This window comes from Mustelus asterias, chromosome 11, assembly GCF_964213995.1.
Source record: "Mustelus asterias chromosome 11, sMusAst1.hap1.1, whole genome shotgun sequence".
Taxonomy (NCBI): Eukaryota; Metazoa; Chordata; class Chondrichthyes; order Carcharhiniformes; family Triakidae; genus Mustelus; species Mustelus asterias.
This window is the reverse complement of record NC_135811.1, coordinates 69118268-69133460: the sequence shown is the minus strand read 5'-3', so window position 1 is coordinate 69133460 and position 15193 is coordinate 69118268. Positions and strand designations below refer to the sequence as shown.

General features: G+C 43.7%; 1 protein-coding gene across 3 annotated transcripts in view; it reads left to right on the top strand.

Annotated features, from left to right (window-relative positions):
- The window catches only part of cdc27 (cell division cycle 27), a 136407-nt gene extending 123046 nt beyond the window's left edge, over window positions 1–13361 (top strand). For all 3 annotated transcript variants that reach the window (XM_078223705.1, XM_078223706.1, XM_078223704.1), the window contains 5 exons: window positions 2051–2168; window positions 6839–6967; window positions 7053–7127; window positions 9686–9866; window positions 12330–13361. In XM_078223705.1, the coding sequence (XP_078079831.1) occupies window positions 2051–2168; window positions 6839–6967; window positions 7053–7127; window positions 9686–9866; window positions 12330–12421 (595 nt within the window). In that variant the 3' untranslated portion in view covers window positions 12422–13361. The remainder of the gene's footprint in view (window positions 1–2050; window positions 2169–6838; window positions 6968–7052; window positions 7128–9685; window positions 9867–12329) is intronic.
- The last annotated feature ends 1832 nt before the right edge of the window (window positions 13362–15193 follow it).

Genomic DNA, 15193 nt, shown 5'->3' with positions numbered 1-15193 from the left:
GCCCAATAAATAAATAAAAAGTTCAGAACCAAGCTTCCTGCTAGCCTATTTCAGATCTTCACTATTTACAAACGCTTCCTTGTATTTAGCCGAGACAACGATGAATACGTGTTTAGAACCTTTGATATCTTTCATATTGTTTCAACAAATTCCTGCACTTTTAGTCTTCTCCCTGCATTCTAACATTTGCAGAATTTTACTTACACAGTTGATTTTGGGGACTGCCAGATAACTGGTTTATTTTGGCTATGTTTATATTTCTCCTGCATATACAGGGTTTATGGTTTTTCATTTTGTTCTTCCACTGGTTTGTTCTTTTTGATGTATGTTTAATATCATTTACCATTATGTTGTGGTGCTAAATGCAGGTCACTTGAACCATATTGTACTCCAAAATCCCTGAAGGTCTTACCACAGTATTCTGAGCTAGCTCTAAAGCAACTTTCCCGTAGTGCGGTCCCTAACACACTGACCACCATTCTATATTTTCTGCATCAAGGCACTGCTTGGTGAGTTCAGCATTATGTCAATGGCCCAATGTAGAAACCATCTTCTGGCGGAGGAGACACGGTACCAGAGAAAGATCAGTATTCTGAGGCACATGGGACATGAGGTCACTTGGACTGCCCCAGTGCAAGGTCAGGACCACACAAGGAGGATATGTTTAATTGCACACTGGACAAGGAGTAGGCCTTGGGCTTCTTAGGGTGATGGGGAGTGTGATTAGGGAGCTGATGTAATTCAGTGCAGTGAATGCATCTCACTCAACTGTCAGAGAATACACGCTACATATTTCATTGTGCAGTTCCATCATCTTGACTGGATGACATGGATCAGACTCCTGCTTCAATCCTTTTCTGTCTGCTAATTAAACTAAGACAACAATTCATTTTGTGCTTTTCCATGAGGTATTATTTCATCAACTTTAAGTTCGAAATCATCCTGAATATTTTCCTGCTCGACATTGAATTTCATTGAACCACATTTATGCAATCCCTGTAATTTAATCTCTGCCTGTGTACAACATGCTGTGTCGCTTGCATTCCAGTAAAAGGCACTGATTGTAGATTTGATATTCTGTTCTCATTCACTTTTCTCTGCATTCACGGAAGTAGGTAATTTGGCTCAACAAATCTGCTCTGCCATTCGATAAGATCATGACTGATCTGATATGATCCTCAATTCCATTTTCTCGCCTAATCCCCATTTCTTTCCCATCTGCCAAGTTTTAGCCCACTGACCTAACCTGTTTTTATCCTTCTGTCGACTCTTTGTGACATCGCCACCACTTGCCTGCCCACCTATTTTTGTGTCATCCACAAACTTGGCAATAGTACATTTTACTTCCCTTGTCTAAGTCATCAATATATATTGTGAATAATTGTGGCCTCAGCACTGATCCCTGTGGCACTCCATTCCTCAGGTTTCAAATCTCAAAATGCCCCTCTTATCCCAACTCTCCATCTTCTATCGTTAGCCAATCCTCTATCCATGCTAATATGCTACCCTCAACACCATGGAGTGGCACAGTGATTGGTACTGCTGCCTCACAGCACCAGTACCTGGGTTCAGTTCTCACCTTTGGTGACTGTCTGTATTAAGTTTGCACATTCTCCCCGTGTCTGCGTGGGTTTCTCCTGGGTGCTCCAGTTTCCTCCCACAGTCCAAAGATGTGCAGGTTAGGTGGATTGGCCATGCTATATTGCGCCTGCATGTCCAAAGAAATGTAGGTTAGGGGATTTAACGAACAAAAAATGTGGGGCTATGGGGATAGGGCCTGGTTGGGATGCTCTGTCGGAAAGTCGGTGGGCTCGATAAGTCAAATGGCCTCCTGCACTGTAGGGATTCTATGATTCTTTACCTTTTGTGCTGTACCTTATTGAGTGCTTTTAGGAAATCCAAGTATATTACATCAACTGGTTCCCCTTTATCTATCCTACTTGTTACCACCACTAAGAACTATCATAAATTTGTCAGGAAAAGCAAACTCAAGTTATTGTCCAACTCTGTGAAGCTGAATGAGGCGTGTGTAATCTTCTTTTGTCTGCAGGTATGGTCTGGGGATGATCTACTATAAGCAAGAAAAGTTCAACCTGGCAGAAATTCATTTCCGAAAGGCTCTTAATATCAATCCCCAAAGTTCTGTATTGCTGTGTCACATTGGTGTGGTAAGTAATCAGAAAATAAACTTGAAAGCAGTTGCTTGGTTATACAGAATCTGATTATTACTGAAAAGAGACTCTGGTGAGGATTTATGTCTTGCACTCATCAGAACAAACACAAAAATGCCAAATATCAAGTATAATTTATGCTACAAATGTGTCATAGCTCTCCTGCAGGACAATGCTAATTCCAATCTGATCACTGTTCACTGCATAACGCAAACTCATAAATGGGCTAAAGGCTGCCACTTTTAGATATGAGCAGTGTCCAGTCGACTTCAAATTGAAGGATAAGTATCTCAAAAAACGAACAACAGACTAAGCAAGTATTTTTGTGGCTATGTTGTTTGAATATCCAGTGCCGTTAGCCTTTTCTTGATATCATGTGGATTGAATTGAGTTGGCTGAAGATTGGCATCTGTGATGCTGGGGACCTTGAGAGGAGGCAGAAATGGATTACCCACTCAGCACTTCTGGCTGAAGATGGTGAGGTGGTGAAGATGGAATTATGAGAGACAATAATAGCCTATTGTATAGAGACAAATATTCAACAGGAAGCTGCAGTGTAATATGTCCCCAGCTGAGGTTACTGTAGGAGGTTGATTTCAATTCACAGCAAACTGCATTCCTGTTGTTTGCTTTAGTATTGAGAGTTGGGGATTGATTTTGAGATATATCTGATTCTTAAAAGAGGCAACAATCAATGATTTCAGAAGGAAATTGGAAGAATTAAGCTTGCAGGGCTACAAGGACCGAGTGGAAGAATGGGACTGACTGGGCTTCTCCACAGGGAACCAGCAGGGACTCAATAGGCTGAATGGCTTAAATTACTCTGCAGAGATTTCCCAATACACTGTGCAGAGTCTGCACGTTCTCCCCGTGTCTGCGTGGTTTTCCTCTGGGTGATCCGATTTCCTCCCATAGTCCGAATGACATGCTGGTTAGATACATTGGCCATGCTAAATCCTCCCTCGGTGTACTCGATAGGCGCCGGAGTGTGGGGACTAAGGAATTATCCACAGTAACTTCATTGCAGTGTTAACATAAACCTACTTGTGACACTAATAAATAAACTTTAACTTTTAAAGTTTAAAAAACTTTAAAAAATACTTGAACACTAACAGGATGCTGTTATCAGTCCAAAAAGACACTCTGCCATCCATATAATTTAGTAACTTTGTGTAAGAATTTCAGTGGCACTGCACTACCCAGTGATCGGCTGATCAAAGCAAACAGCATGTTCCTGTGTGTGTGATAGGCAGAGTGCAGACTGTACTCGACCAGCCCTCAAAACAAAACACCTTCAGTGACATGATTTTGTGATTAGTCAGGATTTGCTGAACATGTGCGAATAGCCACATGAATAATTAATTAAGATAATTAGTCATGCTTGTAACATGCTCATTAGCTTGGTAGAAGTGACGTACATTCATACACACAGACCCATTCTCTGAAAACCAAAGGAATATGTTCTAGCCTTGTGCTTTTTTTGAATTACCTGGAAGCATGGAGAACCTACAATTGCCTGCTGCTTTCTCCATGGTGATTTTTTATTCTTTCAGTAGATGTAGGCATCAATGGCTGGACCAGTATTTCTAGTCCATCCCTAATTGCCCTTCAAGTGAGTGACATGCTAGTGAAGGGGAAATGGTTAGGATTACTTATCCAGTGACATCACTACACCACCATCTTCCTGACCTTCCAGTTTGCATCATCTTTCTCTTTGCTTGCTTTGTGTGAGAGATTCTGTCCACTTGTTGAGCAGAGACCTTAAGGTCCAAGAACCCATAAAGCATTGAATCCCTACAGTACAGAAGAAGGCCATTTGGCCCATTGAGTCTGTACCGATCACAATCCCACCCAAGCCCTATTCTTGTAACACCACATATTTACCCTGCTAATCCCCCTGACACTAGGGGCAATTTAGCATGGCCAATTCACCTAAACTGCACATCTTTGGATTGTGGGAGGAAACCGGAGCACCCGGAGGAAACCCACGCAGACATGGGGAGAAAGTGTAAACCCCACACAGACAGTGACCCGAGGCGGGAATTGAACCCAGGTCGCTGGCGCTGTGAGGCAGCAGTGCTAGCCACCTTTAAGCAGATCGATTGTGATGGTCAGCACCTTAATAGTCAGGAGTTGCCTGACTTGAGGTGGATGATGACAGACCAATGGGACAGGATAATCCCTCCTACCATTGGAGACAGCCTGTAGCACTTGCTATCAATGCCAATCCAGTTGGGCTCATCACTCATTCCCTCCTTTGTTGCGTCTGCAGTGAAACTTGAGTGTGCAAGCCTGGGCAAAATTTATGGAGCTGTTGAAACATCAGGGCACCTCTCTTGACGACTCAGTTGGATCTGAAGAAATGCGAAGCATTATCTTTAGTGCCAGCTTGGTAGCAGGAGTTGCCAGAAAGATGACATCAGTCATCTTGGGTATCAGTCTGCTTTTGGAGTCCACTCCGTGTTTTTTGTCAGGGTTTACTCACCGAGCATTGAACTCTCCTGAGATATCCACATGACAGTGGAGTTATGTGCCCATGGCTGGGAGTTAGAGTCATGACTGGCCGAACATGAGCAGTGAGCTGGCATACTGCATGCCTGCAGGCTAAACCTGCTCTGAATTCCTTTAACTATTAGTTGGGGCCTTGAAGGACCCAGTTTCCATGTGTTGCCATAAAGCAAAAAGGGTGTTTTTCTGACGGGAGAACTGTGATCAGTGGTGTTCATGATGTGAGATGCTGGCGTTGGACTGGGGTAAACACAGTAAGAAGTCTCACAACACCAGGTTAAAGTCCACTAGCTTTCAAAGCGCTGCTCCTTCATCAGGTAAGTGGGAGTTCTGTTCACAAACAGGGCATATAAAGACACAAACTCAATTTACAAATTAATGGTTGGAATGTGAGTCTTTACAGGTAATCAAGTCTTAAAGGTACAGACAATGTGAGTGGAGAGAGCATTAAGCACAGGTTAGTGAGATTTTGCAAGCCCAGGCAAGTCGTGGGGGTTACAGATAGTGTGACATGAACCCAAGATCCCATTTGAGGCCGTCCTCGTGTGCGGAACTTGGCTATCAGTCTCTGCTCAGCGACTCTGCGTTGTCGTGAAGGCCGCCTTGGAGACGCTTACCTGAAGATCAGAGGCCGAATGCCCATGACCACTGAAGTGTTCCCCAACAGGAAGAGAACGCTCTTGCCTGGTGATTGTTGAGCGGTGTTCATTCATCCGTTGTCGTAGCGTCTGCATGGTCTCCCCAATGTACCATGCCTCGGGACATCCTTTCCTGCAGCGTATCAGGTAGACAACGTTGGCTGAGTTGCAAGTGCATGTACTGTGTACCTGGTGGATGGTGTTCTCACGTGAGATGATGGCATCCAGGTCGATCCTGCACGTCTTGCAGAGGTTGCTGTGGCAGGGTTGTGTGGTGTCGTGGTCACTGTTCTCCTGAAGGCTGGGTAGTTTGCTGCGGGAAAAGGTCTGTTTGAGGTTGTGCGGTTGTTTGAAGGCAAGAAATGGGGGTGTGGGGTTGGCCTTGGCGAGATGTTCGTCTTCAATGACATGTTGAAAGCTCCGGAGAAGATGCCGTAGCTTCTCCGCTCCAGGGAAGTACTGGACGATGAAGGGTACTCTGTCCGCTGTGTCCCGTGTTTGACCTCTGAGGAGGTCGGTGCGGTTTTTCGCTGTGGCGCGTCGGAACTGTTGATCGATGAGTCGAGCGCCATATCCTGTTCTTATGAGGGCATCTTTCAGCGTCTGTTGCGGTCCTCCTCTTCTGAGCAGATCCTGTGTGTATGGAGGGCTCGTCCGTAGGGGATGGCTTCTTTAACGTGTTTAGGTGGAAGCTGGTGAAGTGGAGCATTGAGGTTATCCGTGGACTTGCGGTACAGTGAAGTGCTGAGGTGACCGTCCTTGATGGAGATGCGTGTGTCCAAGAATGCAACCGATTCTGGAGAGTAGTCCATGGTGAGTTTGATGGTGGGATGGAACTTGTTGATGTCATCATATAGTTGTTTCAGTGATTGTTCACCATGAGTCCAAAGGAAGAAAATGTCATTGATGTGTCTAGTGTATAGCATCGGTTGAAGGTCCTGTGCGGTGAAGAGATCTTGTTCAAACCTGTGCATGAAGATGTTGGCATATTGAGGTGCGAATTTGGTCCCCATGGCTATTCTGTGTGTCTGGATGAAGAACTGGTTGTTGAAGGTGAAGACATTCTGGTCCAGGATGAAGCGGATGAGTTGTAAAATTGCATCTGGAAACTGGCAGTTGTTGGCATTGATTATTGAGGCAGTTGCAGCAATGCCATTGTTGTGGGGGATGCTGGTGTAGAGTGCCGAGACATCCATTGTGACGAGGACTGCTCCTGGTTCAACTGCTCCATGTGTGCTGAGTTTCTGTAGGAAGTCCGTAGTGTCGCGACAAAAGCTGGGGGTTCTTTGTACAATGGGTTTCAAGATACCCTCGACGTAGCCAGAGACGTTCTCGCACAGGGTCCCATTGCCCGATGCGATGGGACGGTCGGGTGTGTTTGCCTTGTGTATCTTCGGGAGGCAGTAGAGACACGATGGGCCAAAGAGCCTCTTCTGCTCTGTATAGATTCTATGATTGTGCTCTTGTGTTCTTGTTAATTTGGTTATTATAACTAACTACCCATGGGATTTTTTTTAACAGGTTCAGCATGCACTAAAGAAGTCAGAGAGTGCACTTGAAACACTAAATAAAGCCATTAGTATCGACCCAAAAAACCCTCTATGCAAATTCCACAGAGCCTCCATTTTGTTTGCAAATGAAAAGTATAAAGTAAGTATGTTATGTTGGGGTTTTATACAAGATGCTCAGAACTGGCTTCAGTTTCCCGTGACGTCTCTACTTTTCTCTTCATCAGGCAGCATTACAGGAGCTTGAAGAGCTGAAACAAATTGTCCCCAAAGAGTCACTTGTTTATTTCCTAATAGGAAAGGTAAGAGATTTGACTTTTGTCATGTTCCAGAATCTCGTGTGCTTTCTTTCTCTGTTTCCTCCTCCTCTGCCCCCCCCTCATCGTTATTCATAGTTGCACTCTCCCCATAGCCCTCAAAACCTTTTTAGATTCTAGAAATCTATCTATTTTCTTCTTAAATATTTGAAGTGGACTCCACAGAATTCCCTAAGTTCACCTCCCTCTGAATGAAGAAATTTCTTCTAATCTTAGTCCTGAATAGCCTACCCCTGTATCCTGAGACTGATTTCTTGTTCTGGACAAACTCCCAGCCAGAGGAAACAACATTCCTGCATCTGGTCTGTCCAGCTCTATTAAAAGTTTTACATGTTTCAATTAGATCCCCCCTCATTTTTCTAAATTCCAGTGAATACAAGTCCAGTCCATCCAATTTCTCCACATGCATCTCTCCAGCCATCCCAGAAATCAGTCTGGTGAACCTTCACTGCACTCCCTCCACGACAATATATTCTTTCTTAGGAGACCAAAACTGCACACGCTACTCTCTGGTTATCAACTCTTCACAGTAAGAAGTTTAACAACACCAGGTTAAAGTCCAACAGGTTTATTTGGTAGCAAATGCCACTAGCTTTCGGAACAGGCTGTCCCTTCGTCAGGTGGAGTGGAGAAATGCTCACAAACAGGGCACAGAGACACAAACTCAATTTACAGAATAATGATTGGAATGCAGTCTTTACAGATAATCAAGTCTTAAAGGTACAAACAATGTGAATGGAGGGAGCATTAAGCACAGGTTAAAGAGATGTGTATTGTCTCCAGACAGGACAGGCAGTGAGATTCTGCAAAGCCAGACAAGCTGTGGGGGTTACAGATAGTGTGACATGATCTTGGGTTCATGTCACATATCTGCTCTGGTGGTGGATATGACACACTGCTGCTGAGGTTCTGTTCCCTGGCTTCATTAATCGGGGCAAAGAGTAGAAGGTTATTCTGAACTTTTATAGAACACTGATTCGGCCTCAACTGGAGAGTTCAGGATACCGCGCGCGCTTGAAGAAGGATGTGAAGGCGATGAAGAAAGTGCAGAAAAAAGGAGAATGGCTCCAGGATCAGTTGAGAGGAGATTTGCTAGTAGTGTTCAAAATCATGAGGGGTCTGGACAGAGTATGCAGGGAAAAGCTGTTACACTAATGGAAGGTTTGAAACAATAGGGAACCAATTTAAGGTAGCGGCAAGAGAATCACAGAATCCCAGCAGTGCACCTGTATCCCTACCCTGTTAATCTCTGATACTAAGGGGTAATTTAGCATGGCCAAGCCACCTAACCCGCTCAGCTTTGGACTGCAAGGGTAACAAAGGAAAAACATTTTTATGCAGCAATTGGAATACACTGCCTGAGAGTGTGGTGGCAGCAGGTTCAATTGAGGCGTTTGAGGTAATTGTACCATCTGGAAAGCATGGCTCCAGAGAGAAGGTGGGTAATTGCTCATTCAGAGAACCAGCACAGACACAACAGGCTGAATGGCCTCATTGTGTGCTGGTCACCATTCTGTGAAAGTTGTCCAGAACCTGATCTGGTCTACTTCAGACACCGCAATATGGTTTAGTTAAAAAGTTTAAAGTTTATTTTTAACCAGTAGGCTTACATTAACACTGCAATGAAGTTACTGTGAAAATCCCCTAGTCGCCACACTCTGGCGTCTTTTCAGGTACACTGAGGGAGAATTTAGCATGGCCGATGCACTTAACCAGCACGTCTTTTGGACTGTGGGAGGAAACCGGAGCATCCGGAGGAAACTCGCACAGACACGGAGAACGTGCAGACTTCACAGATAGTCACCCAAGCTGGGAATTGAACCTGGATCCCTGGCGCTATGAGGCAGCAGTGCTAACCACTGTGCCTAACTGCCCTCTGAAATGGCCGAGCCCCATTCCTCACGCTCCATTGGAATGGGCAAGAAATACTGGCCGAGCTAGTAACATCAACATCCTGTGCAGGGGAAAAACATTTCATTGTGTTTTCATTTTATTGTACTGTTTCTGCGCCATGGTGGCTTAGTGGTTCGCAATGCTGCATCACAGCGCTAGGGATCCAGGTTCAATTTCGGCCTTGGGTAACTCTGTGCAGTTCTCCCTATATCTGTGTGGGTTTCCTCCGGGTGCTCCGGTTTCCTCTCAGCCCAAAGATGAGCAGGTGAGATGGGTTGGTCATGCTAATTGCCTTTTAATGTCCAGAGATGTGTAGGTTAGGGGGAATAGCCATGGTGAATACACAAGGTTACGAGAATAGACCAGAGGGGAGGGTCTGGGTGGGATGCTCTTTCAGAGAGTCAGTGTAGACTCGATGGGCCAAGTGGTCTCCTCCTGCACTGTAGGGATTCTATAAACTTTGTGAATAACACCGTTAATTGAAGCTGACCAACGTGCAATAACACCAGTGTATTTCTCCCGACAGGAGTATTTGAGTGAATGTCCTACACCAACTTTCTTTTCTGTTTTAATTCCGCTTGTGCAATTTGTGGGTTCAGAAACACATCTTCTATCGCAGCTTCCCAACATTTTCACGTTCTTGCCCTCAGGTTTACAAGAAGTTAGGGCAGACGCACCTGGCTTTAATGAACTTCTCCTGGGCCATGGATCTTGACCCAAAGGGAGCCAACAACCAGATCAAAGAGGCTATTGACAAACGCTACTTACCAGATGATGAGGAGCCTGTGACAAATGATGGACAGCTTAGTGAGGGGTACCAGTATGATACAGGTTGGTATTAGTGTATTTGGGATTCTGCATGGGTATTGTGCAGTAGGGCTGGTGAGTTTGGAGTATTTGATCACATGTTGATCAATTTCCTGAAGTTGAAATGAAATGGCCTCATGTTGGGTTCCAAGGCAGACCGGAAATACTATGAAAATACTCATCGTCTTGCGAACACTCAAACTGAAAAGACAACACTAATAAAAGCAAATTTTTAAGTGTATATGGCAAATTCCCATCTGCCAGCATGTATCTAAGATTTTCCTAAGCCATGTGCTAAAGAGAATTGTGGGATGAACATCCCCTCTGGATTCAATATTGCCTGACCTGACTGCACTCAATTCTGCTGTAGTCCAGTGTAACTGATAGCTCCCACAAGCTGCCCTTATGAGCCAAAGTATGCCTTTACCTGCCCAATATCTAGGTGAATGATAACAAGACCAAGAGCCATAGCAGAGAGCCTGTACTGCTGTACATCAGCTTACTGAAATGAAGCATGTGCCACCAATGTTCCACGACGTTGCTGGATGGACAAATAGTACACACTAATCATACCAAGGTGTATGGCATAAGCCAACAGCTAATTTATTTAACACTAATGTTCATTAACCTATCCGAATTGGCAGTAAATCTCTACTGGCCTTGATGCATCAGCGTAATAAAGAGTCTTCATACTGTACTACTTTGTATGCTTTGAAACGGGTGTTCACTTTTAGTATGCTGCACTACTGCCATAGAAGCTAACTAGCACCAACCTTCTGGTTAAAGGTTTACTATTAACTAACATTGGTCATCCTGCACTTACAAATCTCTGGGCACAGCGTGCCAGTCTAAAGTATTGCCAAATAGCTTTGGTTCACCCCAACCTGTTGGTCTAACATAGACCTTCAGCTCCAGACAGAGCATGGCCCCAGGATATCTGTGCCAGATAACTTGAAACAATCGGTTCAGGAGGCAGTGCAAAAAGGAGTTATTTCAGGCCATCACTGATTTGGATGTGGATCCCCTGGTGTGAAATATTTATTGCAATATCATTAGAAACATTAGAATACAAGTGCCACCAAGTCAAATTCATCAAATATTGTACCCACTTGTTTCAACTGGTGTTATTATGGCCTCATTGCTACATGGATATTTTCCCCATTAATTCCCATCCAGTCAACTGCCTGGTTTCCTATTGCTTTCAAACCCAACAAAATTCAAGAACTGTGTATCGCTGTACTTTGCCCTTAGATGGCGATATTAGGCAGTCTATAACAAAAGGGCTAAAGTGCACACAGTCATCCAAAAAGACCAGCCAGGTATATAGAAAGGTTGGGGGCAGTTCTTTGCAGGAATGTAGGAAGCACAATGTCACGTGCATTTTCAGCTTGCAAGATATGTGCATCAATACTGATAGGATGAGAAAGCGATTGGGAGGAAACTTGTGTTGAGCGTAAATGCTGACAGAAACGGGGTCATATGGCCTGTTTCTGTACAGTGCAAATGATACAGTAAGCATTACTGAGACTTCTGCAAGCTGGCATGACTGGGAACTCAATAATCCAGGCCAGCGAATCTTTGAACGTGACAGGAAAATTGGGAAAGGGGAAGTGGAGCAACATTATTGATAAAGGACAAAATTGAAAGGAAGGGATGAAGTAGTGGAAACACCATGCAGTAGAGTTGAGAAACAGTAGAACTGGGAGTTGTAAGGAAACCTCTGACCATAATGGTGTCATTGAGGATGGATGGATAATTATGGATAAAGAAAGCAATGTAAGGATTTTACAAAATGTAATGAACCAAAATTAGTTAACGAGCTGACATTAAGGGAGCATCTTGCAATTTGTGCCCGTGACATGATTGAATTTGAGTTTGAGGTATCGTCACAGTTTACGTCAGGCAAATTTCAATGAATGGACCCCGAACAAACTGGGATAAAGAATGGTGAAAGTTTGGGGGTGGGGAGTGGGGCAAGCTAAATTGCTCCGGCAGAGAGCCAGTACAAATTTAGTTGGGCCGAATGGCAGCTTTGTGTTGAATCATAGAATGGTTACACTGTAGGAAATATTTTTTCATGTAAAGGGTTTTGGAAATCTGGAATTCCCTTCTCTAAAAAGACTTTATGTGAGTTCAATTGAGATGTTAAATACTCTGATTCACAGATTTGGAGAAAAGGTATTATTAAGCAATCTGGGTCAAAGACAGGAAAATGGTATTGAGACATCAGGCATAATCTGATTGAATTACAGAACAGGTTCAAGGGGCTGGATGGTTATCTGCTCCCTTGTAAATTGCCTGCATCAATCAGTAACTGGCCTTCATTATATGTTTAAGCGTGTCAGTACAGACCAGCAATGTTGGTCACTGGGTCTGCGTAATTCCTTTAACGGTTCTGATGCTGCTTTGCTTGTGGAATTGACCAAACAACTGAAGTCCTGATGCAGATGACTGGGGCCAGACACTCACTCTGATTTGTTCTCTCAGCTGGAACAGATGAATCCCAGGAAAGCAGCATGACTGATGCTGACGATACCCAGCTTCATGCAGCAGAGAGTGATGAGAGCTTCAACTTGTAAAAGCCATCTCAGCCAAAATATGGTTTCAGAGCAAGAGCTGCTACTCCCTGACCTATTAAACCTGTATTTCTGCTTTGAGCATTGTCTGTCTGGTGCAGTTTGCCAATGTTAAGAACGTAGACTCGAGACACCCATTACTGGGCCACAAGGAAACCTGTCAGCGTCAACTTTTAATTTCCAGCCTCGGCAATATTCGTGTTAAACAGGGGGCTTTGTTTTTAAATGTAAATGCTATGACTGATTTGAAAATGAACTTGCGCAACTCCCCCTCCCTCTGCTACTTCTGCTCACGCAAGACTTGACCATCACTGTCACCAAGTTCATGTTGTGCTGCTGTTTTTAACCCCCTGTTAATCCTGAAAGGAGTTCCTGCTAAAATCATTGGGGGTACAAGTCCAGCGGTGAGTATTACCTCAATGATTGGCCAGAATAAGTTGCAAGCAGTTGAAATGGCAGCAATTTTCAAGCAGCACTTGGGTCACACTGGCCACGATGTTGCTTTGGCCAGTAGTCGCTGTGATTGGAGGTATTTTACATCTCTTCCTGTCTTTACTACATCATAGAGTGCAGAGCACCCTCTCTGAAAAGTGCACATGCTGATTGCTTACAATGATGGCATCCTTTAAGTTCGCACTGATACAAGAGCCTGCTGTCAGTTTGTGAAACCAGCAGAAGTGTTGACGAATGGAAAATGCAATGTATGTGTGTGCGCGCGTGGGTATGTATGCGTGTGGGTGTGTGAAATGTAGTCTATTTTTTTAATTTCATTTTTCATTTAAAACTGTAACTTGGTGTCTTAAGTGGATTTTTTCCGTTGCTTATCCCTTTTTAATTTCAGATATTTGTACAGTCTTAGAAAAAGTCTTTTTGTTAATATATTTGCACCTCAGTTTAATGATGTGAAAAAAAATCCAAAATAAAATACTTTGAAAACCTTTTAGTAGCTGAATGTTGATGGTTAATGGTGACTCTCCCTCTTGGGATAATCACTGCCATCATTCTGCTGGTGATCTTCAACATGCCACAGTTAAGAATGTTGTATCGACACAAGTCTGTGTCTGAAGGATGAATTCAATCTACAGTCAGACATTTGAAGGTTTATTACAGATTCAATGTAACATTTACTCTTGATCAGCTGCTGAAATTAGAATGATGTTTTGTTATAGAAGATCCATTACAGTTGGGTGAGTTCAATCCTTCATTTGCCTGCCTTCAACTCCCAACCTCGCTTCACAGTTACCTTGCTTTCATAACCATTGCATCTCTGTCATCTCTCATGAAATTTGAACTCAATTAATAAGTATAAAATTAGTTTCATTGTTAGCTAGCTTTTTTCCAAGTTCCAGCTAGTTTGCAAATAACCTTTATTGAAGGAAATCTGTCATATTACCCTGTCCACTGAAATGGCTCAGCATGTCACTCAGTTATATTTGCCAAACCGCTCCAGAAAAGTCAAAAAGGAATAAAACCAGAAGACCCACCTGGCTAGACTTCAGCACCAGAAATAATACCTTTTTAAAAGAGTTTAGCGCCTCTGCCTCCACCACCAATTCAGGCAGCAAATTCCAGACACCTACTACCCTCTGCGCAAAAATATTTTTCCTTATGTCCCCTCTAATTCTTCTGCCACTTATCTTGAATTTATGTTCCCTGGTTGTAGAATTCTCTGCCAAGGGAAATGATTTTATCCTGTCCACTCTATCTCTTCCCCTCAGAATTTTGTACACCTCGATCAATCACCCATCAGCCTCCTTTGTTCCAAGGAAAATAACCTCAACCTATCCAATCTCCTCATAATTACACTTTCCTGCACTGCTGCCTCATAGCACCAGGGACCTGGGTTCAATTCCCGGCTTGGGTCGCCGTCTGTGTGGAGTTTGCACGTTCTCCCCGTGTCTGCGTGGGTTTCCTCCGGGTGCTCCGGTTTCCTCCGACAGTCTGAAAGATGTGCTGGTTAGGTGCATTGATCTGAACAGGCGCCAGAGTGTGGTGGCTAGGCGAATTTCACAGTAACTTCATTGTGGTGTTAATGTAAGCCTTACTTGTTTGTGACTAATAAGTAAACTTTAAAACTTTGAACTTTTCTAGCCCCGGCAACATTCTTGTAAACCTCTGCACACTTTCCAGAGCAATTACGCCCTTCCTGTAATGTGGTGACCAGAATAGCACACTACTACAGTTGTGGCCTTACCAGTGTTTTATGCAATTCCAACATTATTTCCTTCCTTTTATATTCTATACCCCTGCCAATGAAAGAACATTCCATATGCCTTCTTTACAGCCTTGTCTACTTGAATGCTGCCTTTAGGGACCTGTACTTATACACCAAGATCTCTCATTTCATCTACCCTTCTTAGTATATTCCCATTTATTGTGTATTCTCTTTAACTGTTTGACCTCCCTAAATGCATTACCTCATACTTCTATAAGTTAAAATCCGCCTGCCACTTTACTGACCACTCCACAACCATCAATGTCGTTTTGTAGATTATAGCTATCCTCTACTCAGCCAATCTTTGTGTCATCTGAAAATTTCCCAATCGTGCCCCCCATGTTCACGTCCAAATCCTTAATATATAATAAACAGCAAGGGTCCCAATACTGAGCCCTGTGGAACACCACTTACTTTCCATTCACAAGGGCATCCATCGACCATTACCCTTTGTTTCCTGTTACTAAGCCAACTTTTGATTTAGCTTGCCACATTTACCCTGTATTCCATGGACTTTTACTTTTTTGACCAATCTGCCATGTTGGACCTTGTCAAACGCC